Consider the following 27,027-nt stretch of genomic DNA (forward strand, 5'->3'; position numbering starts at 1 on the left):
TTCAAGTTTAGAAAATCGGGTCACATTTGTTGAAAAAAAAGTATCAAATATAAAAATATATAAAAATACAGGGTTCTGCATTAGTGCGTCGGGCATTCATGGCGTCGTTATTCACAACAGTAAAAAAAAAGTTGAATGCAAAAGTTGTAGGATGTAGGTTGATGCATATTTTAAAAATATTTTTTAATATATAGGATGGTCCAAAAAGGTGTGACGTCATACAAAAAGTGTTAATATCACACTCTGTATTTTTTGGAATATTTAGATACCTTTTGGTGTCCTCTAAATATTTATTAAGCAATAAATAAAAAATATTAAAAAATCGTTTTGCACGCTTGGAAAAATTAGAAAAAAATCTGGATCTATTTTGTTCCAGCTAGAGGTATAATAATAGACCGATAGTAAACAGGTTCTTCTAATTCCATACAGTATTTTTAAATGGTACACCCCCTATTTTGTTATTACGAATGTATTAAAATTCTCAATGGTTTACCCCCAGCAACAACTAAATATTTATTATATGTAGAACATTCTCATGCTACTAAATATCAATGTGCATAATAGGTTCTCCTCTGCACTTTATTCTTTGTAATAATAATATATTTACCAAAAACCATAAATGTCCTCAATAAGCTAATGCTGGTGTATTGGGAAGTTATCAGTCATGAATGATCCAGCAAAATACTTTTCGACAACAAATGATTTTGACATATCCAGTTTCTTCTAATCATTTTTTATCTCATCTAGTTCTTTTCTGAAGTATTAGTTCTTTTAAAATGAAATTTTCAAGGTAAGAGTTAATTGTGTTAAGGAATTGTGACAAAAATTACTGGCCAGTAGAGTTTACGCAACTCAGTTTCCGGAAAGGCGTCATCCAGATCCCCTAAGCTTTTTTTAAATTGCTAGAGCGCTTTATAGAGGCAGTGAGTGTGGACTATAAAAAGGAAGAAACAACAAAACAGACTGCAAATGAGGTAATTGGTGGTAATGATCGGTCCTTATTTTTTTGACGGCCACCTTGCCGGGCAAATTTATCTTGAATTCTTGAGAAACCTTTACTTGTATTACTTGCTAATTTACCACCAACAAATGGAGCTCCAGCCCATTATGCGCAACAGATCAGAGCAGACTGAGATAATACGAACGGAAATCGCTGGATTGAAGGAGAAGTACCAGCTCGATGGCCTCCGAGATCGCCCGACTTAACCAAATTAGATTTTTTTCTGTGGGTGTATGTAAAAGATCTAGTTTAAGGAAAGGCAAATTCCAGAGGAGAACATACGGCAGAGAATAATTAACGCATTTTCGACGATCACACAAGCGATGCTTGGAAATGTGGAAGGTAAGAATAAACAAATGTTAGCAGCAAAGTGGCATACATTTTGAACATTTGCTAAAATGAATTGGCAATAGTTCCTGTTCCTACATATTGTTTTTCCATGACTGTCTATGATATTTCCCCAATACTTTTTTAGTTTAATGAGGATATTTGTGGTTTTTGGTAAAATATCTAAAACCACTGAGATTTTTAATGCATTCATAATAACAAAATATGCTTGTAGTTAAATTCTGCATTAAATAATGAAATCAAATAATGGGTGTGCCGTTTAAAAATACTAAGAAAAGCTGATTTGAAAATTGCCATTTGTTTAACCAAATGTTGAACAACCTGCAACAATGCAAAACGATCTTTTCATTTTTTTTATTTATTGTTCCTGAAATATCGAAGCAAATAAAAATATATTTTGGCTTGGCACATAAGAGAGAATGCCAAAAGGAAACTTAATATGCCAAAGAAAAGAATGTGTCACATTTACAAAAATATAGCGTACAACGTTTTTGGAGCACCCACCAAATTTAAGAATATTTTAAAAATATGCATCAGTCCGGTACAAGCTTTGTATTAAACTTTTTTTTGTACTATGATCAATAAGAACACTACGAAGCAGTATACAGAAAATAATTAAGATTATCTGTTCACGAACTTATTTAAAAAAAAAAATATTTATATTTATATATTAATATTTTATTAAAAATAATGCAACCTTAGCAAAAATTTAATTACGGCGGACAAAACGTGCCCACCGAAACGTCTTTTCAAAAATCCCTCCTCCTCCTCCTCCTCATCAAATTTGATAATATCAACGCACGGAAATGCAAAAGTTACGGGAACCGAAAATAAACAATAGCCATTGGAAAGTCCAATAAGGACGTACACACGACGTATGCCCAATACGTGTAAATCATAAACAATCATTATTTTCCAATGAATCACTTTGATTGCGGCGCGCGTTATCAGTGTTTTGGTTTCCGTTGCGTCTCGTGCGGTGAAAAGTCTAGTAAACTTTTTAAACATTTAGTTGAAGCGCTTGTCGGAAATATGTGGTGGCTTTGCGGATACAGTTTAGCAGTTTTAATTTCGTACGTCGATTTCGGTTACGGACAGGAAATCTCTAACAATTGCGAGTTAAGGGAAACTTGCGGGGATTGCATACAAGAGACTGGATGCGCTTGGTGTATATCGCCGGTGAGCACAATAAAATTGTTTTTTCTTTCAACAATCTCTGAACAGTGTAACACTCGCCCCGACATCATAACAAATATATTAATAATTGTCCACGATATATAACTAAACTACACCCTACCCTAAATTAGATTTATAAACAATCATCTTAATATTTACATGGAAAACAGATTTGACACTAATTCCATGTTAATTATAGCAAGGAATTAATTTGCAAAAAAAATGTTTATAGTCAAAGATTTTGCTGCACATTGCTGTGGCAGTGAAAAGAAGGCCTATAGCCCTTGTTTTTTATATAAATATGCTGAAAAACGCCCCTTAACGGCGCCGTATGCCCTAAAATCAATTAATCTGAAAATGTTATTTTTACGAGAACTTTTATTTATATATTTCCGAAGCACTTTGGTAAAAAGTTTTAAAATTTTAGCACTTTAATTATTTTGGCATCCTCCGTCTGATTATAAATGTCAAATTTTGGCCAAGCGCTTAACTTTTCAGCGATACAGATAACAAAAACCGCGATAACTTTTTTGTGAGTTGACTTTTAGACTTTCTATGTTGTAAAATTGAAAATTTTGTACTATGTTACTTGTTCCTACGAAAGAAGTGAAAAGAAGGCCTTGAACCAGAAGCAAATCACCCGTAAAATGTGGTGTATTTTACCAGAAACTAGGGCTTATTTTGGATTTAGAATATGGTGTTATAGTCTGACACCCTGTAAAAAATGTAATGTAAAAAATAAGATTTTGAATTAAAGGAGTTAATTATGACTTCACAAATCATAAACCGATAACACTAGAAAACTTGAAGTTGGACTTCCAGATAGGTGAGAATGGTCAACAAGGGCATTCCAAAGTGCACTGCGTACCGCGTGATTCTGATAAACAGAAATTATGCGGACCTCAGGAAACCGTAAACCCGACTTCAACGTTTCAATTGATCGACGAAAAACCGTTGAGTAACGAGTACGATCCCGTTCAGATTAGTCCCCAAAGAATCCGAATCGCCGTTAGGAAAGGAGAACAGTATACAGTTCGGTTTAAATACCAACAAGCTAGCAACTATCCCGTGGGTAAGTAACTATATATATAACTATAAGCAGCTCAAATATAATAGAGAAAAGTAGTGAAAGCTACAGTTTCTTTAAAAGTAATTTATTGACTGTTTTATACACCTTCCCCTTTCTCCTGGCATAAAACGTGTGTCCTAAAAATCCGTAATAAGTATACTACAAACAATATAAATATGGACTGAAAAGGAGATCACAGTGGGCAATATTTTCGATAACGATCAAATGATCCATTTGGATATCCCGCAGTGATAGGCCTCGGCCCAAAAAAATAAAATACAGGGGTCGAAATGGTAAAAGACTGACTGCATTTTAATGAATCAGCCCTTAATATTAACAAATTGACAAACATTTTAAATAGCTCAGCCAAGGTAATACCGTGGTTGTTCAGGCATATTTATAAATTTATGAACTTCGTAAATTGTAATTAATTACAATTAATTACAATTATTATTACACAGTATCAATAATATAAAAAAATATTAGAACATTTTATTAAGAAGACTATGATAACATAAAAGGAAACCCGAGATGCACCATAGATTTTAAAATTTCGTTAAGCATATACAATTCTTTTAAATGATGTATCGCAAAACTGGATTTTATTGTAGTAGGCCATGATAGCTCTCTATCGACATTATTTAATATATTGTTAATTCAAAATTTCGCATGCGTAAGATTCCGTTATCGGTTACCATACTTCTTTCAGAGTAGACGTTTAAATTTTAAATGCATCTGCTCAGCTTCTCGGGCACACTTAGCTACATGCACGTAACTTCTACATAGTAAATGAAGGCAAACTGTCAATAAAGGCATTCGTCAATAAGAAATTTATTTTAAATTAATTGAACTGTCAAAAGAAGAATGATGATGTGGTACAGCATTTTCTATGCTCTCTCTAATAAAGAAAATATTCAATGTGACGCAACTAAGAAAATTTAAAAATCTATGGCGATATCAAATGAAAAATTCTATTTTCCTTTATATCATCATATTCATCAAGTTCATGTTTGGCTGCAGACAAAACTAGAAAATCCAACTTTGGTACAACTACGACTCATTTCACGTTTAGTGAAAGGTGTCAGGGTTCTATATGACTTATTAAAGTTGAGGTGCCACAAAACCGGCAGATCTAATCGAAATTTAAGCACAAAGTAATGTCAAACTCGAACTCAAACACGAAATATATCCAAATACGACCCTTCCGTAAACGGTATGTATGGTACTTGTATGATTCTAGATCTCTATTACATAATGGACTTGTCAGCTTCGATGAAAGATTCCAAAGACAGATTAGGTCAATTAGGTCAAGAACTAGCGTCCGCGATGAGGAAGAAAACTAACAACTTTCAAATAGGCTTTGGAAGTTTCGTCGACAAAGTGACACTCCCGTACGTGAACACGTATCCAGACGCGTGAGTCCCCCATTGGCTAGCAAAGAGAGCAAATTCCACTTGCCCACGGTTTTAGCTTGGAGAGCCCGTGTGCGGGATGCGCAGCCCCATACAGTTTCAAAAATCACCTGTCGCTCACAAATTCGTCCATGGAATTTTCCCAAAGGGTCACCCGCACGCAAATATCAGGAAACTTGGACACCCCCGAAGGTGGTTTCGACGCCATGATGCAGGCAATCGTATGCGATGACGTTATTGGGTGAGAAAATAAGTAGATACGAAACTAAAACTATGAACTTCCAACATACTAGTGCAGACCTCTTTATTAAACAACTTCAATAACAATTTCAGAGTTTTTTCAGTTTCAGCTCCTTGAGTATTTTTCAAAGAAACTTCCACAGCATACTGTAACACTATTCAAAAATCCTTTGGATTCCTCCTGGGTAGGTTGTCGATGAATTGAACTTGCTGACGTTTCTCCAATCATCCAGTTGGCTTCTTCTTCTGAAGAAGAGGAAGAAGTAACAATTAAGCTCTGAACAGGAAGAAGAAAAGAAGTAACTGTACAGTTTCAGTTAAGCTCTGAAGAAGCCAACTGGATTATTGGCGTCAGCAGGTTCGATTCATCAACAACCGAGGAGGAATCAAGAAGATTTGTAAATAATAGTTCCTTTAGTGGTTCAGAATGATACACCTATCAGAACACTAGCAAAAATTGCCCATTATTGTTCCAATTTCTAACGTCAATCCTACCAAAGATATAATAATAATTTTCTTCGATGCTACCATAACGGTAACTGCATTTTTCGGATTGGAATAATAGATGGCGTCCTAAATCACGCCACCTTCTGGTATTTTCTACGGACGCGGTGTCCCACATCGCCGGAGACGGGAAATTGGGCGGGGTCGTGGAGCCCCACGACGGTCAGTGTCACATGGAGGAAAACGAATACAAAGGTTACCTGACCTTCGACTATCCGTCCGTTTCGCACATCAACCACGTGGCGAAACAGAACAACATCAACATCATTTTCGCGATAGTCACCAAATCGAACAATAGCAATGTGGTGACGCATTACAGGGCGCTGTCCGAAAACATCGAAAACTCCAAAATGGGGACGCTGACCGGCAACTCGAACAACGTGGTGAAATTAATTTCGGACATTTACGATGTAAGTGTTTGCCATTCCGTATGCATTAAAATAAATTTGACTCCAGTTCATCTCTACAAAGTGTTTCAGGAAATTAAAGATTCGGTGAGGGTAACTTCCAACGCTACCAAAGACGTCAACGTTAAAATCACCTCGAACTGTCCAAGCTTCAACGAAAATGGCTGCTCGAGCGTGAAACCCGGAACGATTCTGGACTTCAAGGCCGTAATCCAACCTCTCGAGTGTCTCAAAGGTTGCGAGGAATGACCAATTACGTTATGGAAATTAATTACTTCTATATATAGGCTCGTCGCAGAGAAGATATATTAAAATTAAACCGGAGGGACTGGAGGAAAGTCTGATCATAGAACTGGACGTTCATTGCGAATGTTCTTGTGCGAGTCGCAAAATTGCGAATTCCACCGAATGCAGCGGCCAAGGTGACTTGGAATGTGGCATCTGCAGATGCCACGAGGAACGTTTCGGCAGCAGTTGCCAGTGCGATCGCACGGAAAGCAGTACGGACGATGTATCGGCTTGCATCAGGCCCGATGGACAAAACAAAATTTGTTCAGGTATGCACATGCAATAACATTGAGCTGATACTGTTAGCTGTATATAACATGTTCATATTAGTTTTCAGAGTTAAATTCGAATTTTCATCGCTTTTCATCCAGGAAAAACGTTTGTCTCTAGATTACAAGTAAATTAAATTCAAGGTTTAAGAATTCTTTACATTTCCGACAATATATGGTGTTGCTGATGTGACGTCATATACTTCAATGAATCTCAGTGTCGAGGTACGCCACAAAAGATTCCCGTTTAATTTTTTGGACGACTATTGCCAATCTCAAATTCAAACCCCAAAAAATTATTTGTTTGCGTTAAAAAGATGTCGGGACCATTACTTTAATACATCCAAATATGAAAAATATTCCTTAGCCGATATTGTTCTTGTTTGCTAATGCGACAAAAGGTTCCTGATGGATTTTGGATACACACTTTGCCAATTTCAAAAATTCAACACCATTAGTTCGCCAATAATTTAATCTATCCAAATTACTTTTAAAAACGACTCACTAGTGCAACTTTTTGTCCTTTCGGCACCGCAAAAGGTTCTTAACAAAATCACCAGCTCCCCCCAGAATCCACTTCACTTCATAAAAAGATACATGTTCAATAGATAATTCAATAAGGATACGAATATTTCAATATTTAATTAGTCGTATCCAAAACAAACTCGGATAAATAAACAAAATTTTCACAAACTTGCAACGACGAACATCTACCGATGGGCACCTAAACAAGTATTTCTAGGTCGTGTCATTCTGGGCATGCACATAAGTTTACTGGAATGCTCTCAGATGGCGGTGTTTTATGGTTTTATGTTTATTTCTTTTGACTTTACTTGCCCTTTAAGCGATATTTGGAATTGAGGACAAAATGTGCGGCTCTAACGATTAATTTGGATCCAGCTTACCTTGATGATCGTCCAACCTAATAACCAGCGAAGATTTTGTTAACAATTGAAATCTGTGTAGTTTGTAAACAAAACAAAATTCGAGTCATAACAACAACACTGATCAACAGCATTTTTGGTTAGTGTATGTTAGCATATTAGATTTTGTATGTATCACATAAAAAAGCTATATAGTTATTGCAACTTATTTATCGAGATGAACATTGCCTGCGGTCCGCATTCACTTAAATTGTATGTCATTTCAATATTCACTGAAAAGCGAAAACTTCCTATTTACACAGTTTTAATACAAAACAGGTTGACATTTAAGTTTTATTACACATATAATTTACGTTTTTGGATATTTCTTTACTTTTTGGCGACTGCATCCGTAACTTCTTCGCAAATAAAATGAAAAATTTGTAGGGAACCAATGATATAATTATTATGAACGCCTCATATTTTTCTTTGTCGTTTTGTAACAATACGTGAGCACTTCTAACAAAAATGAATAACAAATTATCATACATCGGATATGCTTTATGATTACAATTTTTGCACCGTTCGATTGTAGGGTAGGGACACGTAACGTAATTAACAAAACATTCGCAAACCTTGGCCGCGCGCGTCAGAAATAGTTTCTCGGAAGAAATTTCCACCAAGTTTATCATAAAAATGTAAACGCTTCGACATATTGAAGTTGCACCTTCATCTGAATCATAACAGTTTAATAAACAGGAGTGACGAGTACGCACGGTCTTGATCTCTTTTATATGTTTCAGAAAAAGGAAGGTGTATATGCGGAAAATGCACTTGCCGCGAACGGCAAAACCCCAACGAGCAATTTTACGGGAAATATTGCGAATGCGATAATTTTTCGTGTCCGCTGATGTGTTCTGGGAGGGGCGTATGCAATTGCGGAAAATGTGAATGTAATAGTGGTAAGTCTATCTCTCTTATCTGAAATAACCCGTGAAAAGTTTTTTTTTACTATTTGTGGCCTTGCGACACAGGCAAATTGTCCACTGTTTGTTCTTTCTTCTTCTAAATATACCTGGCTCTCGATCCAGTACACGTATAAATGTGACTCAAATCCAAATTCAATTAGGAAACCATCCATCCAACATCGTATCCAAAAATTAAATTTATTCATGTAAGCGCGACTATGACGTCAGTCTTTAATGGACGCTCGCAACAAGCTGACCAAATAACCTCAAACAACGAGCTTATCATACATAACCTAAAATTGGAGTGAGAAACGACGTTTGTTCTAGTCCGCTTCTAAAAAAGTTAGAAATCGAGAAAATTTTGTTCAGTACATTGTGAGCGGCGTAGTGCCTATAGTTTCGTTAATTAATGTTCGTTTTGTGTGCGTGTCTATGGATTTGTATGGCGTATGCGATCCGAAATCCAGTATAAGATAACGGCTGAAGCCGTTGGATGAATCGGTCGTTATTTCATTTCATTATTTAAAAGTTTATTCCTCTGTATGAATATGTTATTAAACGTGGAGGATTATGGAATAGTCCCGACCGGTTCTTTATGAAGGCATCTTTTAGGAATTTTAAATTTTATTTGCCAATATTTGCAAGCTGGCAAATTGTCAGGGCCAAATAAACCAGTAAGTAAATAAACAAAGCTCAAAATGCATTTTGTTTGTATTTTAAATTCTATTTCTTTGTGTTTATGGAAAAAATTAAAAAACAAATAGTGATAAGTAAAATTAGCAGAAATTTTTGACTAGAACGGAAAATAGTCTTGGATGGATTTATAAAATTTAAAAGACCTAGATTATTTCATTGTAAAAAATTGTGAGCATTTTGCACCCAGTGATAAACAAAACGGATTGCTAAGATTATTATTTTTGGATTATTTTAAAACACAAAAAAGGTAGAGGATCAAACAAAATGCGTTAAATATTTAACCGTAGTCCAAAGTTGCTGTTGGCTTAATTATATATTGTTATTCAACAAATTAAATTGAGATTAGGTCCATATTGGATTGGTTAATCTGGCAGTGTTTATTTACTAATTGACACTTAAATTGTAATCCCGTTATAATGACGGGAACGTCTGACTTACCTCCTTTATAACGAAAAATAATAAAGAGAAGAACTAAGCCAAACTATAGTCGTCCCCAATTTGTTAAAGGAAAAGAAAATATTAAGTTAAAAAAATTATATAAAAGTATAACTATCTAATAAAACTTGACGTAACTGAAATTAATAAAGCTGCTCAAGAAGTTCAAACAAATTTTGTTTGGCAGAAACTACAACTTAAAACATAAAAGAATATTTTTTTTAAATCACAAAACAAAAGGAGTCACGTGCTATACATTTGACGACTCTTTTATTGTTATTGTTAATTTTTTAATTTAATTTTTAATTCTTGATTTCGAATTTCAGTAATTTTTACACCTTGAACTCTCCGAAGACGGAATTCAGAGCTCGCGCCTTCATAATAATCGAGAGTCAAGTGTCAAGCATTGTAATTTTAAACATTTGAAATTCAGTTATATTTGTTGTTTTGGCAAATAAAATTATTGGATCGTTTCAATTTATAAATAAAACACTGTGTAAATAATGAATCTATATGCTAGAATGGGCGGGCAATGCGTGCGAATGTCCGAAAAGCAATAGAGACTGCATGGCCCCCGGATCAAATGAAATCTGTTCGGGTTTCGGCAACTGTACTTGCGGACAGTGCACTTGCATCCAAGATAACGACCGCCACTCTGGAAGATTTTGCGAAGACTGCGTTTCGTGTCCCGCTCAGCGGTGAGCAGATAAATTATTAAAATTTAAAACTACTTTAATACATGTAGATATTCAATATCAATTTTGATTTGTATACGCATGCCCTCTTCCTGAGGAATACTTAAACCTACTGCGTCACTGTTCGATTTGCTGTTGATGTGTATAGTGTATCTCAAAATATATCGTGTTGCCTTTTAACGATTTTACTACATATTATTGGCTAAACCTATCAATAAATAATTTATTTATACTATACTTTATTGGCGTCGATTTTTTATTTGCTTGAAATATTTATTAGTAAAGTAAATTTAGAACAAACCTGCCAAATATTTTTGAAATACTAATTTTACACCTATCCGAAGTTTAAGTCGACGTGGAACTCGCGAAGATCGATGAAATCAACTGTGACATCACCATGCACTATTATCAAACGAACGAGGTTAAAACACATAACCTATAACTTATATAAAGTAACGCAAAACCAATAGATAAAAGTTTAGGTTAGTTTAACAATTTCCTGCTGGCGTTTAATATTTAAAAGGTTGGCTGAACTGAAGTCCCTAATTTTAATAGAAAAAAATTTTTTCTTAGAAAAAAACAGGGACACTTCAGCAGGTGAAAAAAAGGATTTAAATGTACGGAAAGTATAACACGATATAGTTTGAAACAAATGATACCTAGTACTAAAATTTTTAGCCATTCGGTGAACGATCATTGTTGTTTTAGTTGTGACGAGTTTGCGCCGTGCGTCGAATGTCAAGTGTATAGGTCGGGGATATACAACGAAACGGAATGCGAAGAAACATGTACGATTTTCAAAACCATAGTGGACGATAATTTCAAAGAAAGTCAGAGAGAAGACGTCAAAAAATGCCGAGTTCTAGACAGGGACGGCTGCACAATTAATTTCGAATACAGTTACGAGGTAAATCAGGTCGTTATAAGGTCGTTAGCGTCCAATCAGCTAATTACGGTTAGAGCAGCAAACAGGAAGAGTTGTGCCGAGCCCCCCAATATTCTAGGTAAATAAATTTCAATATTTCAATGAAATCTGTATTCTTCTTCTTTTTTCCCAATTTTTTTTACTTATAAATATGAACAAAAAATAATCCATCAATGACCCCAACGTCTATGGGCTAAATTTTTAGCGTGGAGCCTTGGAGTGATTGGAACCGTGCTGCTGGCCGGCATAATAATGCTTATAATTTGGAAAATCGTCACCACCGTACACGACAGGCGAGAGTACGCCAAATTTGAAAACGAAAGGAACAAATTAAAATGGCACAGGTCAGACAACCCCCTGTACAGAGGAGCCACCACCACTTTCGCCAACCCCGCTTACCAGAGAGCCAGCCAAAGAGTCTCCGTGAAGAACTCTCAGTAAACTGTGATATTTTTATATAATAAATCGCGCAAAAAGTTTTCAATGTTTTATTGCACATGGCTTGTTATAAAAAATTTCCGCGTATATTTACAAGTTTGCTAAACAAAACAAGTCGCGTATACAAACATAACTAACGTTTAAAAAATCACTGTATTTACATTAAGACATCGCACAATTAACACGACTTGATGAACAACTTCCGTGACGGATTGTTCAGTCAACTCGGTATGGCCAGAGTTTATTAACGTTTTATCAAAACAGTCGGGCATAACCGAACCCCACTCCTTTGATTTCCTTTATCTGAAGATCCAGACCGCAGACCACAATCAACAACAAGCAAAATATACTAAAAAAAAAATAATTTAAAATTTTGTAGAAGTGATATCATCTTTTACGTGTGTGGTCTAGCCCCTGCCAACTAAAAATAGTAGTTTTACAAAATAAAAAAGCACTTTTTGATTTTAGATTAAACCAAAGTGAACTGAAACTAGGTAACTTACACTCGAACAAGCGCATAAGAGGAAACACAATAGGAGAAAATACACAACCGTTCATTATCGTTTGATACTCTCGTCGAAAAAGGCATTTCATATCACAAAAACAATTATTCTAGTCTAAGTTCTAACTTTTAAAAATCGTAGAGGAGTAAGCAGAAACATCTTAAAAAATAACTCATATTTCTTACACCTGCGCAAATTGTTTTTCATTGAAATAATAAATATAAGCATACCTATTACATTTTAGATACCAATCAATTAAAAAACAATATCGACCTAAAAGAAAACTACACTCAATATTTTCTACCAAGAAATACAAAAATATTTACCTTAACTACTCAAACGAAATATCCGAAAAAAACCCAACCAACAAAGATTTGAACTTACATTACAGCCCATTGCGGTTAAGTACATAATATTTTGATCAAAAGTAATTTTTCCATTGTCAGGTAAGAGAATTTTTAGGGCACATCAGAAAATATAGTTAGTTCATCTTTTTAGATTTATTTGCAACTACCGCGTTATTGTACAGGCGTGTACAAAATGTCACATACAGGGTGTTTCGAAAAACATGCGCCAACTTTCGGCTGAAGAATCTTTAAGATATGGGACGTACAATATTTTAGAAATTCAGTAATGGCCATTCCATCATCATTTTTTAGAACTAAGTTTATTGCGATTAAAGGGCTCTAAAAAAATTCTCATATATTAGGGCAAGGTACGAAAACAAATCAAACGTAAAAATAGTTGTACTTTTACCAGCTTATTCAAAGTCAGTGGCGTAAAACTATTTGACAATACTATTTCTTAAGACATCTATCGGGCCAGCCCAATTTTAATCGAGTTCCAGGAAAATTGGCCCTTTATGATTATAAATAATTAATATTTTGTAAAAAATGAATTTTTTAGTATTTAACACTTAGTATCTTGAGAATTTAGCTTTTCCGGAACTACATTTATGTGAACTTTTTCCTTTTTTTTTTTTTTTGATGACCAATCTCCGGCCTAGCGTTGACGCATATCTTTCGAATTACGCCGTATCAGCAGCAGCGATCGGATGACGTCGTTGCCTTTTACTTCATTTTTTAAAATATTTACAATTACTTTTGGTCACATAAATAAAACAATCTGGGGTTGCGGCTAAACTAAAAACCGTCAAATATTTACCTACGAGCGAGAATTTTGGGATGCCATCGCGTTACGCAAACGATCCAAAACTGCAAAGACAAAACAACATAGAAAAACTAAAAAAACATTGCTACAGGTGCGTGCAAACTGGGAGCCAGTTACTTTTGACCTAAAAAGAAAAATAGCCACCATCAAAATTACGCTATTTAATCAAAATCAAAACCCATACGACATTGAATATTTTTTTAGCAGCAAAGACACTGGCTCGTCCCCACCAAACATAAATAAGCGCGCGCAGACGACCCCAAATAAAATTATGCATAGCATACCCAACAGATCCGATTGCAAGGTAATATAAGATAAGACGTTGACGTTCAGTTAGTTTTGTGAAATGTCGACGTCGAATGTGTACGTCTTTTTACTTGGAAATCGCCGCTCTATTATAATACTATTTATAAATGGCTGAAACTGATAGGCGAAATGTTAGCAAGTTTGATTTATAAACAAGATTTAGTATTAATGTGAAATTTTTTTTGCAAAACCTCCAATATAATCTAATATAATAACTGCTGATTTTTCAAAAAATGTTCGAGTCCTAAAGAACACCAATTTCGAGACAAATTTTAACACTCTGTATCTCACTCATATTTCACTAAAGCATATCTTGACATCATTATTTTTACGTTTCAGCGTCTATTTTAAAAAGAAAACTTCACTTAACTTTTTAGATACAGGGTAGTAAATACAGCAGTGGCAGGCGTACAATGATAGTACGCCACTGATTTCTCTTAAAATAAAAATTATTCTTGCAATCTCCAATCATTTCTAAAGAAATTTAATTTCTTGATTTTTTTTTTTCAATCCGGTTTTCGCTTAAATACATAAAAACCTCTGCATGGTCATAACAATATAACAATTACCATATTATTTCTTACTTAAGTAATTGTCTGTTTTATTAAAATAGGTAAGAATACGAAGTACGTAAACTTAAATACAATAAATTTAAATAAAAATCGTATATTATTTATCTTGTTGTTATGATGTTATGCTATTTCACTAAAGCAGTAAAAGAAAAAAAAAGTTTTCTATTATCCTGAAGGACACTAGGAAGGAAATAGACAGTCAATGGCAACTAAGGATATCCTTTAAAAAAAAAGTGATACTTCCATGGATTTACGAGCATATCTGATCTCTTAATTTTTGTAAATTTTACCACCTTGTATCTCAAAAGTTAAGACGTTTAGGAAATATCTTCATATGACGCTTCCTTTTAATTATTAACATTCAATTAGAAAACACATGCATGCATTGTATGATGATTGATGACCTATATTCTAAATTTTTCAAAATAGTTAAACCGAATTTAATTACAACTAAATTTCGCATTCACGTATGCAAAAATATAATCAGATTGTGCAGCGCCCCCATTGCTAAAAACTTTTTTATACAATTTTCACAGAAGAATTAATTTCTTCTGCATTATATTAAAGATTGCCGAATAGAAGACTAAAAATAGTTATATTCCACACTAGTAGTGTATATACCCAAGTTCACGAGCCCCCGTCCCCAACTTGTCACGTCACTCGAGTACAAATTTGCTTTTACTTCCGCTACTCAACGGGAGATGGCAGCACATGAGCAGTTTCAAGTTACGGTATATAGGGGGCGTTAAAAATATACGGGGTATCTGGGTTACTTTATATATAGATTGTTGGTCAAATTGATGATTCTCTACGGTAAATTGCAGTGTTAAAAATCTGAACGCTAGTGACGTCACAAAATTTGAGATATCAACCATCCCCAGCAGAACAGGCTATTTGCACTCTATTTAGACTCGGAACCTTCACAAAACAAATAACATACGCACATAAAAAACTGAGATTGAGATTTACGAGCCTATATCTGTTTTAATCTAACAGCAATAATGATAAAACCACTTTCCTTTTTTGTTAAGATACAGGGGCCACAGATTCTCCACTTGCACAGCAATTCTCAAATTTTCTGTTGAACTTTTGTCGTGTGATGCAAAATTGATGTAGGAATTTTTTATAGCACAAGATTTTTTGGATATACTATGCCAATATATTTAGAAACAAAACAAAAAGAAAACAAAGCAGTCTCTAACCATAACGATTTAACAACAAAACAAACACAAAAATTGGGACAAAAAAGCGAAAACTCGCCCTTTAAATAGGTACTTGGCCAAACCGTTGTGATTTTATTTCTGACATCACCTCAATCTACACAACGCAAGACACAACTCGGTACATACTCTTTATTCACTGGTCCGCAATGCTTTTACTAAACATGCTACGCAACATCGCCTCAAGCCAGTTGGAGCTAATATAAGTTCGCTGTTCCCCTAATTTTTCCTCACTCACCAAGCACCTAATACAAGCAAAAACGTGTGAGACACTGAACAAAAAGTTTATCGAATGTTACTGCTTACTGTCCTTGACATATTTTGTAACCTATATCAACAAGGTCCAAGTATAAAAAAGTAAAGCTACTTAAATCGAAACTGTGTATACATCATTTCATATAGCCTGTTATAAGTTGCCATTTAAATAGAACAACAAACGAGTCATGCAATAGTCCCTAATTACGTAGTTGAGTAGTATCCCAACATGTATGCCATAAATCTTATTGTAAAATTTGCTCAACCCGGGACCTACGTCACCCATCCCTGTTCACCTACCGGTTATCTTTTCCACTTGTTTGACTAACAATTTGGTCTTCTTCCGCAGCCATAGTTGCTCGCTCTACACTATCCACAATACCACTGTCTTCGGCGAATGTTTTTTCGACACTGTGTGGTTGCACTTCCTCCGGATCCTCTACGAAACCTTCCTCCAACGTCGCTGCCAATCTAGGAGTGCTAGGAGGCGACTGGCTAATGGACTGCTCTTCGGATAAAGGTTCGAACGCTGACACTGAAGATTGGCTTTGAGTCATTCCGTGCGAATGATGATATGAGGATGCTTTCGGCTGATAAAGACTCTGAGAAGACTCCAAGTCCGCGAATGGCTTGACCTTGACGCGGAAAAACTTGGTTCCTTTGGGAATTTTGTAACGGTTCTCCGACTGAAAACAAAAAAAGCAAACTGCTTTTGCCAAACCTCGGATAAAACAAACTTCACTTACTTTTCGAGCGCTGCAATATTCTTTGTAAAAAACTTCCCCAGTAACGTACGTCCTGTTGGGCTTACCGTCCGTAATGGATAACCCTAACTTATCTAAGCAGTCCCAATGCAAGAAGTACATGCGTTTCGATTCTTGAAGGATCTTAAAAATCTCGTGCGAAAAATCCCATATGATGAGAACTGCGTCTCCAATTTTACAGGAATCGATATTTAACCATAAGCGCTTATTCCCAATTTCGCTTCTCGAGAGATCTTGGGATTCTTTAAGGGGACTTGTAGCTGCATCGATCTTAGCTATAAATAATATACGACATGACTTCAACCTTAGACTATCAGGATTTATCTAACCTACGAAAATAAATATAATTTTTTGATTTAGCTTTTAGATTTTTTTCATGCTGCAACGGGGCAACCTTAAAACGGTGTGCGAGTTGTATGTTGTCACTATTTTAACACTTAACCTCGCCAGTTTTGCGAAATTACAAAAAAATTAATAATATAAAATATAATTATAAATTTACCAACCTTCAACCACTGCCACAGAAGTGGTCACGTCGATAGCTCTCTCACATTTTATTTTTTCCAATTCTTTCTGAAGTTCCTCGTTTTCGGTTCTTAATATCTCGATTTGTTCCATAAATTCCGCACTCTGGTGTTCGCTTTCATTTTCGGCCAGTTGCTGAATGGTGGTTTTATGTTTGATGCACTCCAAAACCAAGTTCTTCTCCCTTTCCCTCAGCATGTCTATTTGTCGATCTTTATCTTCGGCCACTCGCCTGGCAACCTCTTGCATCATTAAATCCCTCTCATCTTCAAACTTATTTTCCACCTCCCTTACTCTCTCCTCGAGAACCTGCTTCCACTTTTCTCGCTCTTGCGCCACGGCCACCTCCTTATCCGCCTCAAAATTCTCAGTCAACTGAGCCAATAAAGTCGGATTTGACAAACTCGCAAAATCGCCACTCCTTTCTTTTTCCAAACTCGAACAGGACGGGCTTCTCTCCATTGTCATAAGCCTAAACCGCGACTTTATATTCTCGATTTCAGCTTTATGCTCCAGCTTTAAGGTATCGGCAAGTTCCTTCATACATTTCTCCTTTTCGAGGTCTTTACCGTCAAGCAATTTCATCAGTTCGTCAACTTTTAAATTGTGAAATTCTACTTGCCGAGCCAGATTTTCTTCCAAAGTGCTTTTATCCTTTTGATATTCCGATATCGTTGCTTCTAATTGAGATAATTCCACCATTAAAGTTTTAATTTTATTCTCTTTTTCTTCATTGAGCTTTTTTAATGACAAAACCTCTTGTTCATAATCATTACGTAATTTTTCTATTTCCGACGTATATTCTACAAGTTTATTCCGCCAAGAACTATCGATACTTGCGCAGTGACGACTTAGTGCATCCCTTTCTTTTAAAATTTGGGATTTTATGCAGTTCAGTTCTGTTCTTAGCTGATCGGACGCTTGTTTGCCGAAAAACCCCATTGAAACAAACAGAGACTTAAGTTTGTCGTGCTCAGTTCTGGATATCTGCAGATTATCCTAAAAAATACAGATTTCATATTTAACGATCGATATCAAAAACCCTCTAATTTTTGGTGCGGAATTTAGAAAAATAATAATTTCTGACGAACTTTTTAAAAATACTCCCCTTTTTTCAAAACTGTTTGAAAAACAAAATATCCACGTTCGCATATTTGAAAAGAAAAAAAGGTTTTGACAAAACATATAACGAATGCGGAAACAATAAAAAAAGTACTTAAATTTATACCCTACTTGGTGTACTGCTTAGGACTAAGTCGGGATTTTTTCTATTTGCACTTTTTGCTCAAAAAATTAAAGAATAAGAATAAAAAATATTTATACAGTCTCGTCGTTCTGTGTCAACTTAAACCCTAACCTAAATCTTCTTTAATTTAGTCGTTCCATGAAATGACGTAGGCAGATTACCTACCACATAAACGACTTCTGGGCATTTATATCCCCCGAGTTTCAATAAAAAAAAGTTATTTTCAACATTTTAAACGAAATTAAAAACAATTTTTAACATGAATAAACAAATTAATTTTTTCTGTGTCAACTTTTGGAATAAAAAATTAAAACAATTAAGAATTAAGAATAAAAAATATTGATAAAGTTAGTCGTTCTGAGAAAATCTGATAGGCGGATCATTTAATTACGAATGACGAAAAAAAAACTATTTTGTACATTTTAAACTAAATTAAATAAAGCGTTTAAACTATCTCTCGAGTTATTGCACTTCCACAAATTTTCAACATTCAACATTAAAAAGATGTCCGACTCGGCACTATTAAGCAGTTCACCAAATTGTAGCTTGCTGTTTCATCACTTTGAGTCTAGATTATAGCCAAACGATATGGAAATCAGTAAGAGGAACAATCGCCAGTTCGGATCGCCTCAATGTCTAAACCATAACCATGCAGAGATGAATACTGCGCGGGAATCGGGATATTAGGGCCACCAACAATTTCAAAAATAAAAAGCAAAAGATTTGATTACCTACAAAAAATAAGTTTCAGGAGAAATTTCCAAGCAAACTAAACAATACTATCAACTACGTAAGACGGGATGCAAAAGAAACCGAAAATAATTGCCGGTTGATTTCTCAGACTTCAGACAACAGCCAATGGCGTAAAGAAATCAACCAGAACGCCAGGCAACAAAATCAATAGACGACAAATATCGGTTATACCTGCAGCATCGCTACTACAATATTAGCCGTATCCAACTGCCTGACAAACTCTGACCCCTGACTATTTCCAGTCTCGACGCTAATGCTCGACGGTAAACTCTCATCGATGTAGAACTCATCGTTAGTGAAATCCTGTTGGTGACCCAACATGGGGGACGCAGCGGACGGGGAGAGGTCGCGGGGACTTTGGGGCGATATCGACTTGGATCTGACCATCAGGTTAGCGGAACCGCATTGGTAGTGCGAATTGAAACAGCTTTCGGTGGTTGTGAAATTTTTTATGCTCGACATTTCGTCGATCGAATCCAAGGAGATATTTTTTATGTTAGCAAAGCTTTCGGTAGTGCTGATGCTTATTGTTCTTTGCATGGAAGTTGGGTCTTCGGACGCGTGAATAAGGGAACATTTATGGAAAGATCTGGGGGGTTTTCTGGGAGGAATCGAGTGTGACGTATATAGTTTATCGCAGCACACCTACAAATTAGACCGCGGTAGACGCAGAGAACAAAATACAATAATAATAGTGAAAATAATAAACGGTAACCTGAATAACGGGTTAATTACATTAATTGAATACTTAATTTGATTGGTCAAGAATAGAGATAATTTTAAGTAGTTTATTTGATGCATCGTAAGCTTAAAGGGTACAAATTTGAATTGATTACACTAATTAAACAATAATTTCATTGATAACAAATATGGCCAATTTTCAATGGCTTCTGACAAACGCACGAAAAAGCTGGTCTGTGGACTTGGAATTAAATGTGTTGACAGATTCTAGTGCACCTTTCTTGCTTAGACGCCCCATTGCTTTTAACTGTGGGCAGCTTACAGTGCCAACCAGGGTAATTTTAAGTGGTTAGTAACAAATGCAAGAAGAAAAAGCTAGTAAACTGGCGGTCTCTGAATTTCGATAAAAATGTTGACAGGTCACAGTGGGGTTCAATTGCATAGACAATCTATTGTTTTTAACTTTTGACAGCTTAGAGTCAGCCAGTGTGCAAATGTGAATTAATTAAACGAATTGAATACTCAACTTTATTAACAACAAACAGGGCTAATTTTAAGTGGTTTGTAACAAAACCCAAGAAAAAAGGCTTGCGTTCTAACTGTTAATTTTTTACATAAACTTTCTCAGATTTTAAAACTAGAATTTTTATTTTTTGTATGTTTTTGCATTATTTCATTAACTCCATGTTTGTAAACAGTACTTAGATGATGTACTATCAACATGATTCACTAGACGTTTCATAAATCTCAAGGTAGATGGCGCTCGAGTCATATAAATTCAAGTTCAAAAATTCAACATTTTTAAACACCGGAATTTAGTGTAAACTTAAAACATTAACCAAAAAAGTATTTCTTTTTTGTTGTTTGATCATAGAAATAAGAATTTATGAGGTGATTAGTTTAAATCGATTATTGCGACAAAAAAATTTAAAAATTTATAGATAAATCTTTGCGGACATTTAGTTGATATATTGTAGATTTTTGAATCGAATGACAAATTAAATTATACAAAAAATATGATGAAATATGTTCATGACCATCTAATTAATACAAAAATTTCATTATTAGGTTATTAATTAATCACCAGTGAGGACAAACATTACAAAACAAAAAAATCACAGTTAAAACAGAATCACCGATATACCATATATAATTTTTAATTTTTGAAGGTTTAGTGTCAGCCAGGATGCAAATGGGGGTAAAAAAAATCAGTTTTCACCAAAATCAGTTATATCATCAAGGGGTTGCCCGTTCCTCTAAACAGGAAGTTATTTATCTTTATCCTTGACTTTTTTGTTATTTTTATTTGAATTTGGAAACTCTATCTAAGCGGTTGTGACCTTAATAGGTACCTCTTAAGGCCAAACAACTACAAATCAACTGAATATAAAAAAGGAAAATGCACTCAATGGCCAAAGTCAAAAAAATTGGGCATTTCTGCCATCCAATTGCAAATTCCACTCTCTCAGGAAACATTTAGATATACAGGCCGGTAAAAATTGTGTATTCAGCCACATTTCATGTTTAAAAATTATCTCTCACCTCTACGGACGTAGAAGCATCTTGCTTTTCCACAATCTTTGCTAACTGCTTGTTGTCACTTGATGGCGGTGCGGCTGCCTGCGAAATGGCTTCTTTATCAAAATGGAGCTCGAGAGGGCTCTGGCTCACCTTTTCAAACTCCTCCGTATCTGTTTCTGACTCACAGCCTCTAAACATTGGGAAAAAGCAAAACATTAATATGGTAAAAGATTCAGAGAAATTCAGAGCAATTATAAGCACACGAATGGAATTAAAAGTGTTTTTTTCGGTAAACCCTACTTACTTGTCAATATCCTTCAGATGGGGCACTCCGTGCGGGGTAAACAGGCAAGTCTCGCTGCCTGTCGTTTTCAACAGATTCTGATCCAAATTGCTCGCCAGCCCAACATCCGAGACCGCTTGAATGAGCTTGTCCTCCACCGCTTTCGCGTCGTCGACCTTATCCTTTTCTTTCGTCGTTACTGATTTACCCAAATACAAATTAGATACGGTTGATATATCGGGTAATAGGAGGTTATCGGCCAAATCGGCTGGCACCTCCTTTCTCAACCTTTCGACGTCTTCGTCGCTAATTTTCGGCAACTTCGCGTCGAACATAGAGGGCGCCTCAGTGGCGAACGACGGAGGTATGTCTCCCATGCCGGGAAAAAGTGCGGTCAAAAAATGACCCTCGAATTGTGCCGCGAACTCTTTCCGACGGGTCAGCTCTTCGTTATGGATCGTCATTTGTTGGCAGGCCAGATCTGACGCCCACTAAAGTAATTTGAAAAATCGTAAATATTAGTAAACAATGACCAAACTAACACCTCCACATGAGATTAAATCAATATATACTGATACGAATACGAATACGCATATGAATACTTTATTAATGTTGCTATCACAGATGATTTACATACGTCAAACAAAAAGGAATAAAACAACATATACTTAAAATGCACCTCGTACATTATAATTGAAAGCCCAATATTCATTAAAATAAAAATGCTGTCCGTTTGTTTATACATTTCAAATGGTAAAAAATTACGACAAGCATTAGGAAGCGCATTAAAAAACTTAACGGACCAATAATTTGGACCAGTTTGACACCTCTCCAAGCGGCAGTAGATAATAACCACATTGTCCCGACCTCTGATTTGAATGTCATGCAATTCTTTATAAGTAGTAAATAGATGCAGATTTTTCTTTATAAATAATAGACCTTCCAAGATAAACAATAAGGGCAACGTAAGAGTTTCCAAGTTTCGAAAGGCATTATAACAGTCCTCCCGATAAACAAGTCCACTAATAATTCGAATTGTTTTTCATTGTAATCTGAACCAACGGTGCCTGCCAGCAGCATGGCCCCATATTAAGAGCGCATATGGGAGTTGTGAATGAAAAAGTGCAAAATATGCAGTTCTTAATACACCAGGAGAGACATTTTCGGTCAAGCGTCGAAGCAAATACAAATTCTTGGTCAGTTTCTAAGCAACAAAGTCTATATGAAGGTTTGGGTCAATATAGATGCCAAGAAATCTGATATTTATTTTATTAAAATTAACTGTACTTAAATTTTGCATGTTTTGCTCTGTTTTATCATTATTTAGAACTAATTTATTTGCACTAAATCAGTGTTCAGCCTTTCCCTGTGCGATCCTGGAACCCTCCAACGTGTCTTCTATTAAAGCCCAGAAACAGACACAGTGGTGTCATCAGCAAAAACTGTGTAAACGGATGTAGAATCCACAAGGGGAAGATCATTTGTATGTATTAAAAATAATATGGGGCCCAAAATTGAGCCTTGGGGCACTCCAATGTTCACCTCACTCTTCGCTCCAGAGTACTGTACTGAATCACCTGGCATCCTTTGCTAAGGTAAGATTGCATCAAACTAAGACTGCTATTTGAAAAATTATAAGCCTCTAACTTGCGCAGAAGAATTCCATGATCAACACAGTCTAAGGCTTTAGTGAGATCACAAAATAATAGTGTTATATTGAGAACGCCCGAAACAGTGTTTTCATTTCTTCTAAAACCAAACTGATTATTATTAAACATGCCATTAATTTCAAAATATTGAACTAATTGTTTAGCTATACATTTCTCTACAATTTTTGAAACAAGTGAGAGTAGAGATATAAGTGTATAATTTTCAACAACATCACGGTTATCTTTTTTAAATACTGGTATTACTAAAGTGCTGGCTTAAATACTTAATTTTATAAGTTTTGTGGGAGGCAGTAATATTTCATTCTTGACAGACTTTATTAACCCCGTGTTTATGCCAAATACGTCTCGACTATTTTTTTTTTCTTTTTTCAAAGAAACTTCCACAGGCTACTGTAATGCTTTTTACAAAACGTCTGGATTCCTCCTGCGTCGCTTTTTGCTTATTCGAAAATGCTGACGTTTCGCCAATCATCAAACAAACTTCACTGAACAAACAGTTTCAGTGAAGCTCTGAAGAAGCAACAGGATGATTGGCGAAACGTCACCATTTTCGGCTACGCAAAAACCGACGCAAGCGAAATCCAGAAGTTTTGTAAAAAGCACGTCTCGAATATTTTTATTTTAAGACTAAGTTCAGCAAGCGTAAAATGTGACGATAATTCAATTTTATCCAAATATGAGACTCACCAATAAAAACAACTGCGAAAAGTTTCTTCTCCGAACAACTTCCGCCACCGCATTCAAGTAGACGGTAGGTGCTTGGTGTAACTGTTGAAACACCTCCAGGTGACGCCTTAATCTCCGCAGGTGTTCGTGATAATATACTAACAAAGAGTCTAGCTCCCATAACCTCTCTTCTACATGCTGGACCCAACTGAAATGCAAAGTCCTAACTGTCAGTACAATGCCAAAACTTTCTAAGAACTTATTCAGTTCACTTGCCATATCCTTCCGCAGAGACTTTTGCTCAGCTCGCATTTCGCTCTAACTATACGATTCCTTTCGTCTATTAATTTCTTATGATAATCTTTAATATAGTCTAACTGCTTCAAATGTGTAGCGCACAAGTCCGGTAATATACTGAGGTCTTTCAAGTGACTCGCTCTATTCTGATTCTATAAAAAAAGATCACTTGGTACATATTATACCTACAATATTAGGGACGTCACCTGTTGAAAAGACTGTGCCATGTCAGATTGATGTTCTACGTATTTCTTAATCCTCCTGAGCAATTCCTCTAAATCGTAAAGACGTTTTCCCAAACCTTCAATTTCTTTACGTTCCGGCTTTTCCGCTAAATTCAAAGTCTCGGTGATTTGCTTCTCCAAAGTGGGCATAATTTCAGTTTCAAACTAAAATGTTGCCAAACTTAGTAAGGGGATACATCAAGCTCTGACACTTACTTTAAATAAATGAGCTTTACACATTTCGTAGATTTCATCCAATGAACTCTTGGAATCCGAAGATGATATCCAATCGTAAAGACTGAGATTCTTTGAACTATCAGTTCCCTGTGATGTGCTAATATTTGTTTCAGAAGCTTTAGAATCTTCCATGGATTGTTTCTCTGTTTGCAGCAGAGTTTCCAATACTGGTATTCTTTGTAAAACTTGCTTATCTTTATGAAAACTATGAAAAAAAAATCCCATGTTAATTTGTAATTTTACTACACCTAAATTTACGACGAACTTGTGAAGTCACTTACTGTTGTAAGAACACATTGTAGGTATCTCGATCAGCGATAAAATCCGTATATGCTTTAAGGTACAATTCCCACCGTTTTTTAAATTCTAAAACAATATCCTCCAAGTTCGCGATAACGGCAGACCAACCTTGCTGCTGCATATGCTGGTCGTGTACGAACCCCTCGCAAAACTCTAGTTGTCTCTTAGCGACGTTATAAAAATCATTGGCCACTTGTGCTCGCTTTTTGACAGTCGCTAGCGACGTGGGTAAGTCGTAGCATTCTAGGAGTCTAGCCTTAAGCTCTGAAAATAGACGCCGTTTAGAATGAAAGTTATTTCACAAAATGAAACCTGCTCTCACCACTATCATCAAAATTAAGATTATCTAGTATCCTAATTTTACTACTGTCGTAATTTGTACTAAATAGGTAAATCGGATTGGTGTCCGTTCCAGCCATATAAGAACACAAATTCTTTGTGGAGTCCAAAGGCTCGCCTCCATTTATGAGCAACACTTGCTGCTCCAAGTTTATACCACATATTTGTTTTATTTTTTCCTTTAGGTCTGCCACACTGTAATAAAATACAATAATATTGATGGTTAACTTAGTGAGTAAAATATTATTCTTAGTCTGTTTTTGATTTTATAAAAGGGAATAAAGTTTTTATAGTTAATAGCATAAATGTGACACGCCATTTTTTAAAGTTTTTAAATAGGCATGAGCATATACGAAAGCATAAACTTAGAATCATTCCATTAAAAAAAAAAATTGACCCTATAAAGCAAGGCCTGGAATTAATGACTTTACTTTTAATGGCCAATCGTATATTGAATGCCAATTTGGTAGTGGTAAAAACAATGTATATGGAAAGTACCAAATTTGCTATAGTCAATATAGGAACAGCATAATTCAGGAGATTTAAATGTCTGGGACACAGTTATTGCAATCTTTACAGGAGGGATTCAGATAGTCGGTCGTTTTTAAAATTTTAGCAGTTAGATTTGAAATTTAGTTTAATTTAAAATCAAATCAACCATCATAAAACTGAGGACAGTCTTTGCGGTCTGTTTGTTATCAAATCAAAACAATAAAAAAACAAAATTAATCACTTCCTAAAGTCAAGATATGGATAACTGCGCGTGATACGTTAGAATCTGCAAAATGACCTAAATCAAGCCATTTAATTTAAACCCACGTGGGTTATAGATAACAGATCAGAAATTGCAACTTTACAACCTTGCTGATGCCTGTAACCTTGGTTACAGACACTGCTTCCATGTTTTGATTGGTTTTCACTTGATAAGTAAAACCCAGATCCAAACATTTATTAAAAGAATATAAATAATGGTTGAACTCTAAAGAATATCACCCACCTTTGCATAATAGAGATTTCATTGTCAAAAGTCATCATATCTCCCGGTTGAACAAAAAATACGTATACCATTTTAAAGCAATTTTAAAAAGCAGATCCCTGCTGAAGCTACCTGAAAAAGAAACAGCATGTTAGAAACAAACAATTAATTTAACTTTTTAACTTCAATTTCCATTAACAGGGATGGCTTTAGAAATATAAAAATAGGCCTTAAAAAGCAAACAAACAAATCTCGGATGGAAACGTTGAATAATTATTTTTTATATAGGTATCAGCTACCTGCATCCAAAACCCTTTGTCCTCATCCAAAACACCATTCACGCTGTAAACTCGTTCGTTCGGGACGATTGGCGAGTAATTTCGACAATTTTAAATAAGCACCAGAACACACACATCTCAATCAAAATGACACATGCAATTTTTGTGGCGAATTTTCGGATTTTTACAAGGAGAGCCCTGGCGAACTGACATTTCTACAGCTGATATAGATAAACACCAAAACAAACATGTTCGTTCACCTTTGAATTGTCCTGCTGTGTGCAAAAAATTTACCAATCCTTACACGAAAACCGAAAAACGCGAAGAATCAACTAATGTTAAACATTTTTCAGCCAAAGCGCAATTCGTCGTCCATCAGCTGACAAGGAAGTGTATTGCAAATCGCACGCAAACACATTTATAAAAATCAAGGACGTTTCGACTACAAACAACGTCTGATTTACTGCTGCCCTCTGTTACCGGCAGGTCTGACCATTTTTTGCAGCCG

At 35.5% G+C, this 27,027-nt stretch overlaps 2 protein-coding genes across 9 annotated transcripts; one reads left to right on the top strand and one right to left on the bottom strand.

Moving 5' to 3' along the window:
- Positions 1–2,333: 2,333 nt before the first annotated feature.
- Positions 2,334–11,774, top strand: LOC132697333 (integrin beta-PS-like). The gene is made up of 11 exons (XM_060662751.1): positions 2,334–2,527; positions 3,347–3,596; positions 4,834–5,008; positions 5,064–5,246; positions 5,811–6,159; positions 6,229–6,391; positions 6,444–6,713; positions 8,380–8,538; positions 10,196–10,373; positions 11,079–11,374; positions 11,501–11,774. The coding sequence occupies exons 1-11, from the start codon at positions 2,381–2,383 to the stop codon at positions 11,734–11,736; spliced, it is 2,406 nt and encodes an 801-aa protein (XP_060518734.1). The 5' UTR covers positions 2,334–2,380; the 3' UTR covers positions 11,737–11,774.
- Positions 11,770–26,948, bottom strand: LOC132697330 (RB1-inducible coiled-coil protein 1). 8 transcript variants are annotated; one of them, XM_060662742.1, is made up of 15 exons: positions 26,780–26,948; positions 26,263–26,373; positions 25,249–25,460; positions 24,908–25,190; positions 24,606–24,831; positions 24,372–24,554; positions 24,145–24,317; positions 23,890–24,076; positions 21,554–22,023; positions 21,400–21,439; positions 21,271–21,348; positions 17,030–18,047; positions 16,506–16,798; positions 16,060–16,445; positions 11,770–13,530 (listed from the first exon to the last, which is right to left on the bottom strand). In XM_060662742.1, the coding sequence occupies exons 2-15, from the start codon at positions 26,331–26,333 to the stop codon at positions 13,401–13,403; spliced, it is 3,750 nt and encodes a 1,249-aa protein (XP_060518725.1). In that variant the 5' UTR covers positions 26,334–26,373; positions 26,780–26,948; the 3' UTR covers positions 11,770–13,400. The 8 variants fall into 8 exon arrangements, with proteins under 8 accessions (XP_060518725.1, XP_060518721.1, XP_060518724.1 ...); XM_060662738.1 differs by adding an exon at positions 15,634–15,749 and having other exon boundaries at positions 11,770–13,450; positions 21,271–21,439; XM_060662740.1 differs by adding an exon at positions 15,634–15,749 and having other exon boundaries at positions 12,066–12,082; positions 21,271–21,439.
- Positions 26,949–27,027: the final 79 nt, after the last annotated feature.

Source organism: Cylas formicarius, unplaced genomic scaffold (genome assembly GCF_029955315.1).
Source record: "Cylas formicarius isolate icCylForm1 unplaced genomic scaffold, icCylForm1.1 PGA_scaffold_1__22_contigs__length_36826433, whole genome shotgun sequence".
Taxonomy (NCBI): Eukaryota; Metazoa; Arthropoda; class Insecta; order Coleoptera; family Brentidae; genus Cylas; species Cylas formicarius.